This window comes from Hypomesus transpacificus, chromosome 14, assembly GCF_021917145.1.
Source record: "Hypomesus transpacificus isolate Combined female chromosome 14, fHypTra1, whole genome shotgun sequence".
Classification (NCBI taxonomy): Eukaryota; Metazoa; Chordata; class Actinopteri; order Osmeriformes; family Osmeridae; genus Hypomesus; species Hypomesus transpacificus.
In genome coordinates this window covers 1,632,394-1,650,390 of record NC_061073.1, presented here as the reverse complement: position 1 = coordinate 1,650,390, position 17,997 = coordinate 1,632,394, and the positions used below count along the sequence as shown (strand labels likewise).

The 17,997-nt window shown below is 42.7% G+C and overlaps 2 protein-coding genes across 2 annotated transcripts; one reads left to right on the top strand and one right to left on the bottom strand.

Annotated features, from left to right (window-relative positions):
• Positions 1 to 2,397: 2,397 nt before the first annotated feature.
• Positions 2,398 to 6,175, bottom strand: cpa5 (carboxypeptidase A5). The gene is made up of 11 exons (XM_047034799.1): positions 6,099 to 6,175; positions 5,651 to 5,732; positions 5,352 to 5,486; positions 5,010 to 5,114; positions 4,765 to 4,866; positions 4,524 to 4,625; positions 4,249 to 4,359; positions 3,947 to 4,037; positions 3,537 to 3,736; positions 2,867 to 2,951; positions 2,398 to 2,676 (listed from the first exon to the last, which is right to left on the bottom strand). The coding sequence occupies exons 1-11, from the start codon at positions 6,164 to 6,166 to the stop codon at positions 2,489 to 2,491; spliced, it is 1,269 nt and encodes a 422-aa protein (XP_046890755.1). The 5' UTR covers positions 6,167 to 6,175; the 3' UTR covers positions 2,398 to 2,488.
• Positions 6,176 to 8,503: 2,328 nt separating this feature from the next.
• Positions 8,504 to 16,287, top strand: tes (testis derived transcript (3 LIM domains)). Its single transcript, XM_047033441.1, has 7 exons — positions 8,504 to 8,686; positions 10,009 to 10,094; positions 11,025 to 11,460; positions 12,399 to 13,262; positions 14,414 to 14,629; positions 14,820 to 14,978; positions 15,075 to 16,287. Exons 1-7 carry the CDS (start codon positions 8,660 to 8,662, stop codon positions 15,264 to 15,266), a joined length of 1,980 nt encoding a protein of 659 aa, XP_046889397.1. The 5' UTR covers positions 8,504 to 8,659; the 3' UTR covers positions 15,267 to 16,287.
• Positions 16,288 to 17,997: the final 1,710 nt, after the last annotated feature.

Sequence of the window (17,997 nt, the reverse complement as noted above, 5' to 3'; positions counted from 1 at the left end):
ATTCTACATTTTACAGTATTCACAAAAATGGATTTGAAGGCAGTGTCGGTCCTAGCACATTGTGCGCCCAGGGCGAGTTCATCACTTGCATCCTGTTGGAAGGTTCAGGCAGGAGGACTCAGTATAGTATTTACTTGATACTTTATTCACACGGTACAACACATCATTGTAACAATTGATTTGGCATAATGGTTCTGCTTGCATTGGCTCCCTGCCGCACCCAACGGAGACACAGTTTCGACATCCGAGCAGAGAGCAGAGACGCATTCCCCCTTGAACAAGAAACACAGAACCAAGGGTGGAGGCCGGGGAGGCGGAGGCAGCAGATTAACAGAAAGCATCCTGTGTCGCACTCGCAAAGCAGAGTGCAGCAATATCCTGATTAAATAGCCCGCCCTGCTAAGAAGGTGTGCCCCTACTGAGTGATGACGCGCTGCCAGTGACGCGCTGCTACTGAGGCACTATGTCTCGCGTCCCCCTGCATGAATCAGCTCCGCTTCATTGTTTGTGAACTGAAAAAATGTTCAGAAAAGGATTGAGCAGATTTCACAAAATGTATAGCTGAACATTTGGTTGCTCTGAGTTTATAATTTTAAACAATGATTCAACTTCCATACATTTCCACTGATGAATTAGCGGGAGTTCCTGACTTTTAGATAATCGATCATTAGAATATGGCAACAAGATGAGAGAGGAAACACAGTTCACACCTTGTGATAATATAGCCATGTTTTCTTGTCCTTCATTTCGAACATGATGATATGAACACACCTGAAGCTGCTTCATCTCACACAGGTCCTGGATGACAGTTAGTTGTACCTCATCCTTCGCAATAACACGAAGGACTTGATCCCTTCAAATACATCACAAATGTGAGACTAATTAATTTCGGTTGGACAGAGATGTGACTTCAGTTACAATGTTTTTCATCCAGCAAGTCATTTGGAAAGCCTACAAATGTCACAAAATTCACTCACCCCACAAAAGTCTTCTTGCTGAAAACAGCCACCAATACAGTGGTCAGAATGAGCAGCCCCTTCATCTTGCCAAGCAGAGTGATGCCCTGGCCAAATAACCTCACCATGACCTTGCCTGATAAACCTGCTGCTGTTTTTCCCACATATACCCTTGTATAACACTTGTGTAGCTGGCTCTGGTCTGGCTCCAGCTGTGCCTCTCCTTTTCCATGTGCTTTGCCAGTGAGTGTTTGTGTTCACAGTAATACAATCATAGACAACAGTTACAATGACATATTTTAATAGGATGATTTCCCTAATTTAGGTATGTTTAGTATCTGTTAATACACCTGGTTGGCAAATCCAAATTAAATCACATTAACAACACAATCATTTTTGCAAACCTATCAAATGTCCAGATTGCATGATTTTAAACAGTTGAAAACATCATAGTACAGCTGAATAATGTTTGTCAAAAAAGAGATGAAGGGAGGGTTGCCTAGAATGGCTCAATAAAACTATGGGCTCTGCAGCAGAATCAGGCCTTCATAGTACCGTGGTGAGATGGAAGCCATTTTTCAGTAAAAGGCTCATGACAGCCCGCTTGGAGTTTGGTCAAATGAATTGTGGGTGCAGCGACGCTTACCATCCAACCTGACCAAGCTTGGATCTGCGGAGAACAATGGGAGGAGCTTCCCAAATACAGGAGAACCAAGCTTGTAAAGTTATAACCAAGAAGACACAAGGCTATAGTTACTGGCAAAAAAACTTTAACACAGCGAAGGATCTGAATATATGTATTTTTTATACAATATAAATGTAAATGTAGTGTTACTATTTCTTAATATTAAAACATTTGCAAAAATGTCGTAAAACATGTTTTTGCTTTTTCATTACGGGGTATGAGGGAAAAAAGCTGTTTAGTCATGTTGAGTTGCAGGCTGTGATTAACCAAAATGACTTTAAAGGCTGTAATGTACCAAAATATGGATACAAGGAGGACTCTGAATACAATCATATTGAACACTTATCCAAATAATTGAGTAAACCCACATTTTAATATATATTTTTACAAAAACACAAATGTTAAATATTAATTTTGGAGTGAACACACATTCACATTTTTTGTCACCATGCTAAAATCATCCGATCCTCAGAGTGAAGCCTGCTGGTAGTATACAGACAGTTCTATATTTTTCTTCTGACAATTCAAGCTTTATACTGTGAACGCATACTTCAATATTAATTTGTCCTCGAAACTGTGGGTAGTTTAAGTAGGACACGTTAATCATAGTGTACAGTGCAAATGAGCACCAAAATACTGTATGTTATAGTGTGGGAGTGAATCATGGAACGTTGTTAGTTCTACAGTGTCTCCATTATGCTTTGTTATTTAAAAAAAATCTCAAGTAAATTCCATTTAAAAGAGGACAAATGCAGGTAAAAGATATGTCATTTATTGGTAGATTAAGGTTCTAACAAAGAATGTTTCTCAGATGTGTTATTAACCAGTGTCATTATAGTGACCCTCTTTAGTAAGTGTTGGCATTGGTGTGCTCCATGATGGTCATCATTGCCAGCCAGGTCTCCTTAGCAGTGGGGAGAATCTGATTGGCGGGCAGGATGAAACCATAGCGACCAGTATCTCTCAGCTCAAATGTGTAGGAGTACTTGATTCCCTGGTTGTAAGTCCAGTCAATGGTACCACCGCTAGCTTGATCTTAGAAAGAGAGCAAGAAAAATAACAACACCTGATACAATGGAGAGCCAAAAGTCAATTTAGATTTTGTTGTAATTTAACTGGATGTTGAGTATCATGTTGTTAAAGTGAGTTGATTGGTTGGCCTGAGAGGGTGTGCATGGTCAATTATGTGCAGTTGGTGGTTTACCAATGGATGTGTGATACTTACAGATGGTGTTGATAATGCTACCATATCTGTAGCGGGTGCCATACAGGGAAGCAAGGTTATTGATTGCCTTACTTGCCAGGGCGTGCTATTGGAGGAAATAAAATACAATCAACTAAATGTATACTGTGTAATATGCTTGTACTGTTAATGTAATGGATTCTTAAATTATTAGAGGTAAAAACTAAAGTCTTTTAAAATGAGTATCATAGTTCTCATCATGGTACTCTATATGCCTTGTTTGATGTACGACCTGTCAACAACGTAATGATAATAAAGCCAATGGCACATTAACTACCATGTCACTACATAATAATAGCTAAAGCTATACTATAAAAGTAAATAACTATAGCTATTTATCAGTTATTAGAAAAGTGAAACTTTGTTTGGGGGTGGTTGGGTTTTCCAGGTGTGGATTAACATTGTTAACAATCTTGTTTTTGTATTACTTCAACTGCCGCTTTACAGCATTGAGGTGTCCCTTTCACCACAAACCCACAGCGTGCCTTCTAACCCTTCTGTATTCATCTCCACAGCTAACACTTGGTTAACAATGTTTTAATACAGATTTTGGTATGCAGTGACATGGTATGTAAAGTGAATGTATATTCAACACATGATTATCAATGGCTGAGAGAAATTAGAGTAGATATTTGTCTCTGCTTAGACCCACCAGCTCTTTTTGGTCCTTAGTGGGGGTTGAAGTGTAGCCGTAGGGATAGAGGAGCATCTGGGAGTAGGCATGGATGGAGACAAATGCCTTCATGTTACCATGAGCCTTCACAAAGTCCACAATGGACTTCACCTCCGACTCAGAGTGAGCAGATCGGCCACTGTAGGTCTCAGAGCAGGGGTTTTTACTGGAACCAGGACCTGAAGAACCGTAGACATGACAACAAAAGAAAATTGACAATGTTACAACCAAAACATTCAAGTAAAAAAAAAAACTGCAGGCTGGTATGACCAAACCACAACAATGGAAAAAACAAAAAAACATCACCATTTTGTTGAAGGAGAACATCCAGTTGGATGTAGCAGTGCAAAAGCGAAGTAAAAACAAAACACAAAGAAGAAATACTGCACCTCCAAAACCAGCATCCCAATTCCTGTTGGGGTCGACTCCAACACAAGAGGAGCCACTGTTGGGCTGCCTGGTCTTACGCCACATGCGGTTCTGAGTAAACAGAGAATGTCCCTGGAATGACTCATGGTTCGCTAGTTTTAATCTACTTCATGACATAACTAGGTCAGACGGGAAACCTTATTCAACACCCATACCTAGCAAATGTCAAATGTACCGAATATACTGCTTCATGAGACACACAATGTATCTATATATCCCTGCCCTTATATCATATTCAGTGTTCTAGCATCAAGGAACTCACACTGTTGTGGGTGTAGAAGAAGCCATCAGGGTTGGTCACAATCTCCAAAAAGATATCCATTCTGTTCAGGATTGCGGTGAGGGTGGGGTCACTACCATAGTCAGTCACAATCTACATGGTGAAAAAAATATCATTTGATATTTGTATTTATTATATCTTTTCAAAGAGAAAAGATTGGTCATTTAGCCATGTGGAGAAGAACAAGGACATGGTGAGATATTCAAATGAAGAAGCAATTGCAGCAATGGAAAAGAAAAATGGAAAGTTCAAGGCACCTTCTTAGCAAACCAGGTACCACTGGCCTGGGTGACCCACTCCCTGGAGTGGATACCGGTGTCGATCCAGATGGCAGGGCGATTGGTTCCGCCAGTGCTGAACTGGTAAAAAGTAAGAGATAGAAAAAAAGAGAATAAAGAGAAAGCGTCCATGTAATAACAGTTACCATTAACTATGGAAACAATGCTAAGTCATGTGAAAAGGCTGTATTAGAGCAAACAAATATTAACACATTTTTACCTTGAGTACATTCAGGGGACGTCCCTGGTAACTCTGGCCAATGACAATCTTGCTGACCAGTTGGGGATTCTCAGCCACTAGCATGTCTTGGAAACTGTAGATCTACAAAGACAAAGGACATAACTCTCTGTTCAACATGTGGATTTCCACAACAGGCATTTCATGGCATGTGTCAGTAGTGCATGTCATAAATATCTCATACGAAGTAAATTGCCACTTGTTACCATGTTCTGCTCTTTACTGACCTCATTGATGGTGTGGTAGTTAGAGTAGTCAAATGCATCAGTGTTTCTGGGCTCAGCAGCGCGAGAGGCCATCTGCATCTGTGTCTGCTCCTCATCTAGAACAGCCTTCCGAAAACAATGACATCAATGTTGTTATGGTGGGTTGCTGATGATGACGTTATCACTTGGCATTCAGACCAATTATTGTAACTCTTGTGACAGAAAAAAAAGTTCCAAGCGGCAAAATTCCAAGTCTCACATTTGAAGAGGCACATTTCAGGACATGACAACGTGGGGGTGGAGTTTGCAAGTTTGTAGTCTTTCGCTCTTCTCCTCCTAAGTGTTTGGAGACCCCCTACGTACCTGCAGGTCCTTGATCATGATGGTGTACTGCACATCCCGGGCCTCCAGGTAGGCTTTGACGGACTTCAGGCTGTGGAAGGGAACTCTGATGTCCACAGGGGTGGCAACATCAGTAGGCCCTCTCCAGACATCCAGCTGGGAATGAAAAAGAACAAACATATTTACCCGTCAACATTTATGGCTTGACAATATGGGAATGACAAATTGAGTACATATTGAGTGCATTGAAGTTTTAAAATTAATTAATTTGAGTGATTATATGAGATGTGTGGCCCATTGGCTCTGCAATCACAACGCACATGCAGCAGCTCCATCTCACACAGGTCATGGATCAGAACGAGCTGGGACTCATCCTTTGCAGTGATACGAAGGACCTCATCCCTGTGGACACACCACAATGTCAAGACCTTGGCTAATGTTAGAGATCATATTGCAAGAGGGAAATTGAGAGAGACTGTGATTGCTTAAAATGTGTTGCATTCATGTATGTTGAGTAAACTCTGCTAAAGAAATGTAAACATCCTTCTAAAGATCATTTATTTCTTATTATTCAGAATAAATCTCTATGAAAGATTTTGAAGCTAAAACCTTCCCTACACATACATATAATGTATCAGAACCATTTGTTCTTAATTCTAAATGTTATTAGTGTTATTATACCACTCACTACACAGTCCAATATTATAGCGCTGCAATGAGGTTTTACAGATTCCTGAAGCCTTTCATCTCTCTACGAATGCCACTTACCCCTCAAAAGTTTCCTTGCCGAAAACGGCCACAAACAGAGCGATCAGAATGAGCAGTGTCTTCATCATGCCCAACAAAAGTGGATCTACACTGTATATCCCCAAGCTTTTATGCTTGCAGTGTGATGACACTGACCACAACCTTGCCTAAGGTTCTCGACGTGTTACACCTGCTGCTCAGTTTCCCACACCATCCAGGACATACTGTGAAATGTTGGGTTGTTTTTTGATAATTTTCCATTTCTTTTATAATTTGGGGTCAGAGACTATGTTCTGCAAACACTTTTAGAGCTATTATATTCCACATATTAATTATCCTTTCCTTCATAAAAAAATGTGTGACGAAGTTTGAGGGGTTAAATTAATACTTTTAACATTTTTGTAAGTCAACTGCTGTGCTCATGAGGTGTTAGTGGTGCACGCTACATTATGAGGCAGACTTTTATGATCAAATTTGTGTCACGTAATCAATGTATTAGTAATGTAATTCAAACCAAATATCACAAGTCTTCTTAAACAGCGTAACATGGAACTACAAAAGATTCTTACTTTCACAAAGTGACACTTTTTGTACAATATCCTAGTTCCAATTTACATAATTCACTTTCAGTTCCAAGCATCCAACATTTGGTATCTGTTATAATTTGAGACCTATGCTAAAATAACTCGATTTGGATTTGGAAAATATGTTTATTAGAGAGGAGAGTTATACACTTTGCTAGATCTCTCTGACTCAACAGTTTTATAGTTTTACGCAATCCAGCTGATAACACCAGTACCAGAATAGTTTTTTCCATCTCAGGAAGTGTATTATTCATTAACAGAGAAGTCTGAAAGACACACCTAAAAACACACAGAATACTACTCTAAATACTTAACTCTACTTCATCTGTCAATGACCTTTCAAAGTTATACTTTGTTTTGAAAAAAATTGATTCAATTTTCTCAAAACTCAATGAATTAAAATAATCTAAAATAAGGATTGATGTATACAAAATATAGCATCAGATACTTTTAGTTTGATCCTAAAAAGTGTATCATTGACATTGCCTTTGTTGATTCAATGGGTGTCACATTGTTAGTTGACAGTTACAGGTACTCATTAGCATACAACAACTAAAATCATGTTAATTGAACTACATTATAGCCTACTTAGCAAGATACTAGTCTTTTTCACATACAACACCATCTCCACCCATCCCCTTGGGTGAGGCAGTATGTTTCTTTTGAAAAGGCAAGCTGATGCACCGGAAGTTCTAAACCACAGTATTACACACTTCCTACAACTGCTGACACTGCTGTGCGCAAGTTACATTTTTTGCTTTACTGTGAGTAAGCCATAGTGTAAATTGATGAGTACATGTATAAATTGCAATGGGGTGTGGTATAACACAAAAAAAGTATGTGCTGCAGTCATAAGAGTCAAAGCCCCAGCTCTCAAGACAGTGTGAGAAGTTTATGCTGCTGATCTTCATAACAAATGTGGAGCATATGTAGGCCTATTTTCCAATAATGGCATACTGTATATTGAATGATGTGTGTTCTAAATGTTAGAAAGAATACTATCCCCAAATTAATCAACGCAGGGCCAAACTTGTAAGTGAAATATTGGCAGAAAATATTTAGCAAATATGTATGCCCTGTATCCCAACTTGCATACTTCTTTCTACTCTTAGTTAATGCTGCAGCTGCCCTCACAAATCATGTACTGTTGCATGAAGAATGCAGGCAATTGGGACATACTACTTTGTCATAACATTGCGCCTTGAACTTTGACCCTCTTCCTAAATGCATCCGTCACAGTTCATAGCACAAACCTTAAATACTTTGAAAAAAGGTTGGCGATACATTTTTGGTGGCCCATCCATTTTTTTCCGTTTTTCCTTTACGTCCTCCAGTTAGTTGTTACACTCCGCAAAAGAGCCATATCGGTATGACATCCAACAAGTCATTATTAACATATTAATTATGTTATATAAATAAAACTATAACATGTTGAATAACTAGTTTTAGTCGAATTATTGTTAAATGCTTTCTTTATTTTTACTTTGTGAACACCGGACGAGCGGGTTTGGACGCTGGCTTTTCTCTTACCAAACCAGCATTTGAACCATATTTGGAAATTCAGCTTAAATTTCCTACAAATTAGTGCTGGGACAGCAGCTGGACCTTTCTCCAGAAATGGTGGCTTGCGTACTACAAAATGTGACCGGATGCAGTAGGATATAGTATGGACAAGTATGACATTCTGGCATACTTGCATTTGACATTATCTATTTGGACAAACGAATCTTTTTCTGGCATGGACCTAGGAATGTATGGCAGACTAACAAGCAATCCTAAACATGAGGAATAAAAAAACTCCTTTCCCTGACTCCCATTGGTCAAGAGAATATGATAGCGGAAGTCAGACTGTTTCGTCACCAAGGCAGTGTATCCAAAGATTGATGCAAACTGCCCGGTGGGGAAGCGAAGTAAACTCACCAAAATCCCACTGATTTGTCTTAGACATTATAAAAAATATCCTGTTTTAACGGTTTGGTATACTAAAAAGGTCATAAAATGGAGGTGGAGAAAGAAGTAAAGAAGGTAAGATTTGGCATCGTTTGAAACTTTTTAAGAGAATGGAATGGGTAACGCCCTTAAAGGTATAGCTGCCTGAGTAGCCAACAGAATGAACCAACCTTTAGCAGTAAAGGACAGGTGGATGACAACTACATTCACTACATTTATTCTCTTCTTCCTCTCCTTTTTTGTTCATTGTTTGTTTCACTAAAAGTCCTGTTCAAACGAGGTGCTGATTCGCGTCTCATCCGTCCTTTGTCGTTGTAGCTGCTCTGTGTATTTGTTTTGAGGGTGTCCCGTCCTGTCCACTCATTGCACATTTATTGATCTAGCAGGACACGTGTGCTCATATATAATATTGCAAAATGCAAGCAGATACTTGCACGAGTCAACCATAAAATATTACAGGAGAACTTTGCAGCTAAAGCTACGCCGAGAGAAAGGTGCTACTGAGAGAAAGTGTCATAAGGCACAGATAGCTGTCATCGCCTATAATCCCTTTTTGAGGCGTAATGTTTGCATTTGGGGTCTCGTATTGTCAATAACGCTATAGCGTTAGTATAGTTGGTTTGTTTTTTCGTTGTACATAATGAGCAACAACACCACGTTTTGACACAAGTAGCTCTAGCTAAATGTGGTTAATGTAATGAATTTACAAGAATCTTATGCATTTTGCTCATCGTGTGCTGAAGGGCCACAATGACAACAGTGGACGTATCAAAACATTATTTAATTGCAGGACATCATTTAGCAGACTCTTCATCCAAATGGACGTACAAATAGTGCACATAGAAAGTACAGCAATATATCAAGGGTCAAAAGTGCATAGAGTTCAACTGTATTTGATGTTATAATCCCCAAACAGCCTATATTCACTAGCCTCATCGTAAAATGGAAGAATCGTGTACCATACCCAGTGTAATTATTAAAACAAACAGTCACTATCAATCTTGCCTTCCTCGGAAATGTGTGGCACAGTCTTCTGACCAGGCCTTATTGCAGAATGAGTCACTCACATGGTAGCTGAAAGTAAATATAAAAAGGTGACTACATTGGTGACTAACTACCACTTAAGCTGCTCAGGAGGACCCAGTCCTTGAACAATGTTCCACCCTAATTTACCATGAACAGAACTTCTTCAATCATTTCCAGTTCACCATTGGGATTCCAAGTGACTAACCTAAATATTTAGATTCAGCCAACTGCAGAACAATTTGAAGTACTCTTGAAGGGACTTTTCTCTTTTTCAAGATTCAGAGAGATGTAGATTGGATGACTAGACTGACAGTCTATTGACGAGTAAATACGGCTGTTTTAATATTACAAACGTTGTTTTTGTTTTGTAGATGACCCTGGGGCACGACTTTGGTGCAGGGGCTGCGTGTCTGAAATGCAAGGACAAATGCGAGGGTTTCGAGCTGCACTTTTGGAGGTCTGTATTTCTCTATCCTGTCAACATATCTTCCTTTTGCATTGGGACATGTAGACTAGTCCCCAAAAACACAGCAGGTGTAGCTGGCAAACACCTGTTTTCCACAGTTTCACAATGCATCCATTTTCTAAACCAATGTCTCATGGAAAAATAGCTAATGGAAAATGTTGAAATAATAATTACAGTGTGACATGTTATACAGTATTATGGTATTTTATACCAATTTTGTTTTAATCATCAACGCTTTCCTTCCACCTCACAGATCTCCCTATCAACCCCTGACCTCCCTCCCCGTTAAGCTGTAGTAGTGCAGCAACTCTTTGTCTTTTGGCTTAAGTGATAGTCTAGTGATAGTAATTTTCATATCTAAGAGCTGCCTTTCCAGTTTGATTCTGTATGTACAGGCCAGCTCTTGCCGTAGCATGTCTTGCAGTCCTAGCTAATGACCTAGTCCTTCTTATCTGGGGTATGTTGTACAGAGACAAGCCAGTGTCGCTGAAATTATGAGTGAAGCATCCTTCATTGAATGTTAGGTTGCAAAACGCATGTGAAAACAAGGCAAAAGATAGTGGACACCAGGATAATGCTTGTTTTCCCCTTAAAGCTCCACCAAATGCCCATGATCCATCTTGTTACACACTTAGGCTGACACATGACTATCATCAGTACACAAGATAGGTTAAAACAGGAGCACGTATATCAAGGAATTCATTAATAAGGCAAAATGGGATCTATTGATTGTGATGCACATGCAATCCTTGATTCCCCCGACAATGAATATAGTTCAGACATTGAAACTGCTAAACAATTGAAAATTTTGAAAACAAATTAATGTCCTCACTTCCACAGATCCTATGCATAAAACCTGACAGACATTCTAGCATCAAATAAAGTATCAAGACGCTCTCTTCCCTTGTTTTCCCCTCTCAGAAAGATCTGCCGGAACTGCAAGTGTGGCCTGACCGAACACGACGTCCAGATGAACTCTGAAGAAAACAAGAAAGTGGGCAAGCTGTTTGAGGACACCAAGTACACAGGCCTCATCGCCAAGCTGAAGACGGACGGCGTCCCCACATACAAGGGCAACATGGTCACCATCACCCTGGCAAGACCTTCCACGGGCGCTGTCGTGCCACCTCAGGTCACTGCCTTAGCTGTTCCCGGTGCAGGTTCCCGTACGGTACCCGTCAGTGCCAACACAATGCCAGCCAAAATCACACCAGTGAAGGCAAATTCCGTGCCAGTGAAGGCAAATTCCGTGCCAGTGAAGCCCAATGCTGTATCAGCCAACGTGGTGCCAGTCAAGAGGGATGCCGCCCAGTCGGTCACTTACGAGTGGGTGCCGCCGGGAGCTAACCAGTACCTGGTAAGGATACAGTGCCCTGAATATTTACATTTAGTCATTTAGCAGACGCTCTTATCCAGAGCGACTTACAGTAAGTACAGGGACATTCCCCCCGAGGCAAGTCGTGTGAAGTGCCTTGCCCAAGGACACAACGTCAATGGGCACGGCCAGGATTCGAACTGGCAACCTTCAGATTACTAGCCCTATTTGCATTGCCCATTTGTTCTATCATTAATTCATACGTGTATATAGGGTTGCATATGTGTGGTGAATCTCTAGAATGGAATAAAAAACATTAATTAAACATTAATTAAATAAGCAAGGTTAATAAATAAAGGATTAGTAAAATGTATATTCGATAAGTTGAGTGCTTGCAGCACAATGAAAATAGGCTTCCAGCACAGTATGTGTTATTTCCTACACCACATGTACAGAAAGTTCTTAGCAAGATGATACGCAACTGAAGACATTCTGTCCGGGATTTTGGCGAAGAAGCACATATTCTGTTCAATTTGTATTATATTAGTGAGCCTACATTCTATGTAGTTCTGTTGCTAGCTTATGTTTCGCTTTCATACCGTAATATCTAGGTTTTAGCTTGATTTAGCATGCTATAGAATTAATGTTTAATTAAACTATTGCTAATTATGTCTGCATATGGAATCCATGAGTTCCTGTTAAATCCAGACAATTGTCATGGAAAGTTTTCACCCTGAAAAATGAAAGCATGAAATAGCAATCATTTTTGTGTAATATCTCAGCAGCTCTCTCTCTCACATCAGTAGGCCTTCATTTTAGTCACGAGCCAAGGGGAGGCGAACTTTGAACTCCTTGTTGCCCGATCTTTCTCACCATCTGTCTCTCTGTCTGTTTCATGGAACCTCCCTTTCCACGTCCACATATCCCTCCCTTCCCAGGTTCTTACCTAATCAGTAGTTCCTCTCCGCTTGGTTCCACAGGCGGTGCGCTACATCGAGTTACTGCCACCAGAGAGGCGTCCAGTGGCCGGGACAGTTGGAGCGGCCTACCGTCGGCAGCAGATGGCCCACCAGCTGCCTGAGCACGACCAGGACCCGTCCATGTGCCACGAGCTGAGCCCTGGCGAGGTCAAGCAGATGCAGCAGTTTGTTCGCAAGTACAAAGACGAGGCCCTGGGAGTGGGAGACATCTGCCTGCCTGAGACGATGGTTCCAGGAGGCCCCGGGGCTGCCGGAGGAAGACCAGGGCCAGAGAACAGGCCTGGAGGGCTTGGGGAAGGTGGAGTTGGGGCTGGGGTTGGGCCGGGAGCTGGAGTGGGGGGGGTCAATGCTGGAGCTGGCTATGGTCCTGGAGCTGGTGGTGTTGGGGCTGGGAACAGGGATGGAACTGTGGGCTCTGGTGCTATACTCACCGGACACCCTTGCCAGGGGGTGAGGCCTGGCGGTGGGCCTGTGACCAGATTTCCAGAGAGCGTAGGGTCTGGAGGGCCTGGTAGTCTTCGGACAGCACAGACTGTGAGTCCTGGGGTATGGGCTCCTGGGGTTGGGGGTCCTGGGGTTGGGGGTCCTGGGGCTCCTGGGGTTGGGGGTCTTGGGGCTCCTGGGGTTGGGGGTCTTGGGGCTCCTGGGGTTGGGGGTCTTGGGGTTGGGGGTCCTGAGGCTCCTGGGGTTGGGGGTCCTGGGGTATGGGGTCCTGGGGCTCCTGGGATTGGGGGGGTTGGAGGTCCTGGGGCTCCTGGGGGATATGGAGAGACAGGGGACATGGGCACTGCCACCAGAGCTGGAGCCATTGGAACACCAGGAGCCCTCAGTGGCCACACAACCGAGTTTCCTGGACAGACCTTTGTAAGTATGACTCAGAACGCACGTGTGACATCTTTGTGTCCATGTATGTGTGTGTGTGGATGTGTGGCTGTGATGTGTGCGAGTGAGACGGGCTGCCCAGGGGGGGGGGTTGCTGCAGACACAGAGAGCTTTGTTCAACTGATGCTTAGAAACCCCAGAGCATTGCTAACAATGCACTGACTATCTGAGATGAAGAACTGAAGACAGGCTTCGAGACTTAGGTCCTGAGACAATGTATACTAATGCTTCACAATGTGTCACCAATATGTTCAGCCTCTAAAGACTGATGAATGAACTAGGTTGCACTTTTCAAACAGTATCTTCAGCCTCCATCGGAAACCGGCACTCAAACTGTCATGAAAAGAATATATCTTGAAACTCTGTTCAATGTGGCAGTGTAATGTTCAGTAGCTGGTTGATGGATCTGTAGGAGTGTCATCTGTATGTGTCTCACTGAATAAACTGATCCCATTTAACCTGGTGTGAGTTTTACACAACTCAGTAACACCAAATGGGTCGAAGGTACCTTTGGATGCGCTTCAATGGGACTTTATTCATAGATTGGCCACAAGGTGGAGCTAGAAGGGAAATTATGGGTAATGACATTCACCTGGGATGTTTTTTTATTATGCCTAGCATCAGATCCATTTGTTTGGTTGGAATTTGAGATTAGTCATGTCTGGGGAAAAAACAGTGTATTTGAGCTCTGGTTTAACTTACCCAATTACCACTTATTTCAAGCCCCCATATGAAGTTACTTACTCCCATTGAATGAATAGATTTTGATTCACACCAGCTGTCAGGCAGTGTCAAAATGTGCATTGGAAAAAATGAACGTAGTCACGGTGATATTGGGAAACAGAAGTGCCATTGGTTTAGTGAGACACAAATGTAAATGAATACATTTAAATGTAACTCAACCCTGATCATATTGATATATCCTGATATTGACTGTTCCACATCCTCTTCTTCACCTTTTCAACCACCTGTCCCTTTTCATCTCTTTTGCCTCCGTCCTCACCGCCCCTCTTCCCATCAACCATCCATCTCCCCACCCCGCCGTCTTTCCTCCCTCTCCATCGGTCTGTCCCCTTCCTCCTCTTCCCCCTTCCCATCGTTCTCCTTTCCCCCCTCCCCGCTCCTCCCTCCAGTCCTGCCACCAGTGCCAGCAGCCCATGCGGCAGGGCGAGCCAGCGGTGTACGCGGAGCGGGCTGGATATGACCAGCTGTGGCACCCCGGCTGCTTTGTATGCTGCACCTGCAGCGAGCTGCTGGTGGACATGATCTACTTCTGGAAGAAGGGCAAGCTTTACTGCGGCCGTCACTATGGTGACAGTGAGAAGCCCCGCTGTGGAGGCTGTGATGAGGTGACTTGTGGGTTAGACTTGCAGTCCTAGCTCATCCTAGCCAGTCCTTGGGCGGCCATTTTTTTTCTCTCCAGCTGTCAGTTATATTCCTAGATATCCCATCGACCCTTTGATTCTGTACTAAATACACAGTATTCTGTTTTAACTGTGTGTGTGTGTGTGTGTCTGTGTGTGTGTGTGTGTTACGTAGCTCATCTTCAGTAATGAGTACACACAGGCGGAGGGACAGAACTGGCACCTGAAGCACTTCTGCTGCTTTGACTGTGACTGCGTGCTGGCCGGGGAGACCTACGTCATGGAGAACGACAAGCCTGTCTGCAAGCCCTGCTACATGAAGAGCCATGCTGTGGTGAGTCTGGCTCGGCCAGCTTGACGATGCACATACACATGGGCCATAAGGGGTCAAAGCACGAAGCCCTTTAACCCCCTTCACCCCCCTCTCCAGAAGTGTGTGGCTTGCCAGAAGCCGGTGGAGCCGGAGGCCCAGCGCGTCTCCTACGGGGAGCACCACTGGCACGCCGAGCCCGACTGCTTCCAGTGCTCCTGCTGCTCCAAGTGCCTCGTCGGCCAGCGCTTCATGGCCATGCAGGGCATGCTCTTCTGCTCGGTGGAGTGCAAGAAGAAGACCCTGGCCTAGGGCCGGGCCTGGTTGGAAGTTCCAAACCCTGTCCAGACAACATTAGATGGGTCAAGTGTGGACTGATCAAAAGTGTTGATTCGAGCCAACGAGTGTTGCTTTAGGTTGTCAATCTTCCATCAGTTACTAGCCAAGGCCTACTGACTAGTGCTAGCTAGCGTGCTAGCTAACTGTAGAGTTTTCTTATCAAGTGAAATTGAACTAAATCTGTGTAGAATTCCTCTGATGGACTTCCTTTTTTTTTTTTTTTTTTTCATACTTCCTCTTTAGACTATTTGAATGTTTATACTGAATACTGAGGATGCATATTACATCCAAACAAAACCAGCACACTCAGTGGTGAAACAAATACTGCCTTAATATCGATCTATCCATGCCTTCTTTTGCCCATGAAAGGTTCCATTCCATCTTTCACTTTACACTTTTTCTTCTTTTCTTTAATGAGATTACGTTTGTCAACCTTACACATTTCAGTCTATTTTCAGGACTGTCCTTCGATAGAAGCAGCTGTTAGTATCCTATAAAGTGCTATGGTACTATGCCACTGATCTGCAATGCTTTTTCTAGAAGTCACAAAGAATGTACTACTGATGTCCACCTTTATGCAGTTGAATCTTTAGCGATAGCAGTACACTTTGTTAGCAATATTTGCTCAAGAGGAAACAAGTGCTTTATTTTTGTTCTGCAGCCACAAACTGTCAACGCGATGATCGCCATGCTTGTGAACTTTTAATTTCACTGAAATATGTAATTATCTGATGCAATGGGTCCAATACACTGAAAACCCTTAATGCATTTTATGTAGACTACAACATTTCCAGACTACATTAAAACAATGTACTAATTAAAATGAGGACCAACTATGTACAGTGCAATGCAAATAAGCAAAAATAACCACTTTTAAATTCTTTACTTTATCAGTTCTTATGTACTGTGTCTACCTTACCTACCCCTCTTTGCACTTTCATATTTTTTTCTGCACTCTTAACGACCCTAATAAATGTTTTTTTTGCAATAACTACCTCATGCCTAGTTCATATTCACAGGTCTTGTAAACTCCCAGAGGCGTTAACAACAGATCACTTATTACAACTCCACTTGTGCGAATGGCTGCTAATGTGTTAACACACAACCAAACCTTACTAAGGGGCTCGGCTAGCATAGCAGCCCTATTGCATCAATGGGACTTCTGTATGTAGTAGGGACGGCTCCTTCTGTATGTAGAAGGGACGGCTCCTTCTGTATGTAGTAGGGACGGCTCCTTCTGTATGTAGTAGGGACGGCTCCTTCTGTATGTAGTAGGGACGGCTCCTTTTGTATGAAGTAGGGACGGCTCCTTCTGTATGTAGTAGGGTCGGCTTCTTCTGTATGTAGTAGGGACGGCTCCCTTTGTATGTAGTAGGGACGGCTCCTTCTGTATGTAGTAGGGACGGCTCCTTCTGTATGTAGTAGGGTCGGCTCCTTCTGTATGTAGTAGGGACGGCTCCTTCTGTATGTAGTAGGGACGGCTCATGGAAAATCCACCTCTGACTGGATTGTCTTTTCACCCACACTGGAAGCAGGGGGACAATTCAAGGAAGCCCAAACACTTGGAGGAACCTGAACGGCAGCTCTATGCAATTTCCCTTCTCTTCCATAATGCATGTGTCCAGCCTACCGGCCTCTTGTTAAAACTCAACTTGTTTTTCTCCCTCTATGCTAATCCTTGGAGAATACTTAATGTGCTGATTCATTTTCATGGTTCTCAACGCCTACAGAACAATGCATAGGCAGGAGACATGCCGACTGCCCCAGATTGTAAACAGGTTCTGAGCCAGGACATTCGGTGCTACTGGTCCATTTCAGTCTTTGGTCCAGTCTGGACCTCCTCGGGATGCACTCCCTGGATCGACAACGCAGTCAGTAGTGCCTTCCTCCTCCTGATGTCACCCACCATGCAAGCACCATGGCAACCAGGCCTCTGTACTGCCCTTCCCTTACACATCAAAACACGTTTTGCCAATACGTTTTATAATAGGATAGCCAAAAGAAAACCTTTTTTGTCACCAAGCCACAAATGTAAGCATGTGGGGTTAAATACCTTTGGACGTGTCTGATGAGACTGAACTAACAAGGAGGTGGATTTAGTGTCAAATAGCCATGGTCATGCAGTAACCAACCTAATCCCCAGCATGAAGTATGGTGGAGGATGTGTGTGTTTGACTTCCAAAGGCATTGGAGACTCATGGCTACATGCAGTTCACACCATTCAAGTACTAGCAGGTTTGGTATTTGATTTTCTAGCAGAAACACCGTGTAAAGCATAACTCCAATTCCACGAGTAATTGTTCACTGACATAGATTTGAGCGGGGAGGGCTCAAGACCAGAGAGACCACAAGCAAGGACGTAGGACTGAAGATCTGGAGGATTTCTGTTTAGATTAATAGTCTCAAATCCCTGTCTATAAATTCTCGCCAACATTAACTCGAACCTCATGAAACATTACAGGATCTTGCTCATCTTTGGGCATCAGCGTCTTATTTAACATTGCATAGAGTGTGATGGGTAGTTTAAGGAGCAGCACTTCATGGCTGAAAGAATATGTAAAGATGTTTTTAACATCGTAGTCACCACAGGTTTCAGAAGCGGCAGCCATCTCAGGGCAAATGTCAGCAGTATAAAAACTCCTCATAGTCTGCATTCCTTATCTCCCTGGAACAAGCGTAAATGTAAGAGAGGGAGAGAGAGCAA

What these genes read in the sequence shown, in the direction of transcription:
- cpa5 (XM_047034799.1), bottom strand. Translation starts at nt 6,166, where the DNA reads ATGATGAAGACACTGCTCATTCTGATCGCTCTGTTTGTGGCCGTTTTC. An exon ending in ACTACCACACCATCAATGAG is followed by an intron (nt 4,867 to 5,009) that starts GTCAGTAAAGAG and finishes TTGTCTTTGTAG; the next exon opens with ATCTACAGTTTCCAAGACAT. An exon ending in TTGGGATGCTGGTTTTGGAG is followed by an intron (nt 3,737 to 3,946) that starts GTGCAGTATTTC and finishes ACGGTTCTTCAG; the next exon opens with GTCCTGGTTCCAGTAAAAAC.
- tes (XM_047033441.1), top strand. Translation starts at nt 8,660, where the DNA reads ATGGAGGTGGAGAAAGAAGTAAAGAAG. An exon ending in AGTTTCCTGGACAGACCTTT is followed by an intron (nt 13,263 to 14,413) that starts GTAAGTATGACT and finishes TCCTCCCTCCAG; the next exon opens with TCCTGCCACCAGTGCCAGCA. An exon ending in GCTGTGGAGGCTGTGATGAG is followed by an intron (nt 14,630 to 14,819) that starts GTGACTTGTGGG and finishes TGTGTTACGTAG; the next exon opens with CTCATCTTCAGTAATGAGTA.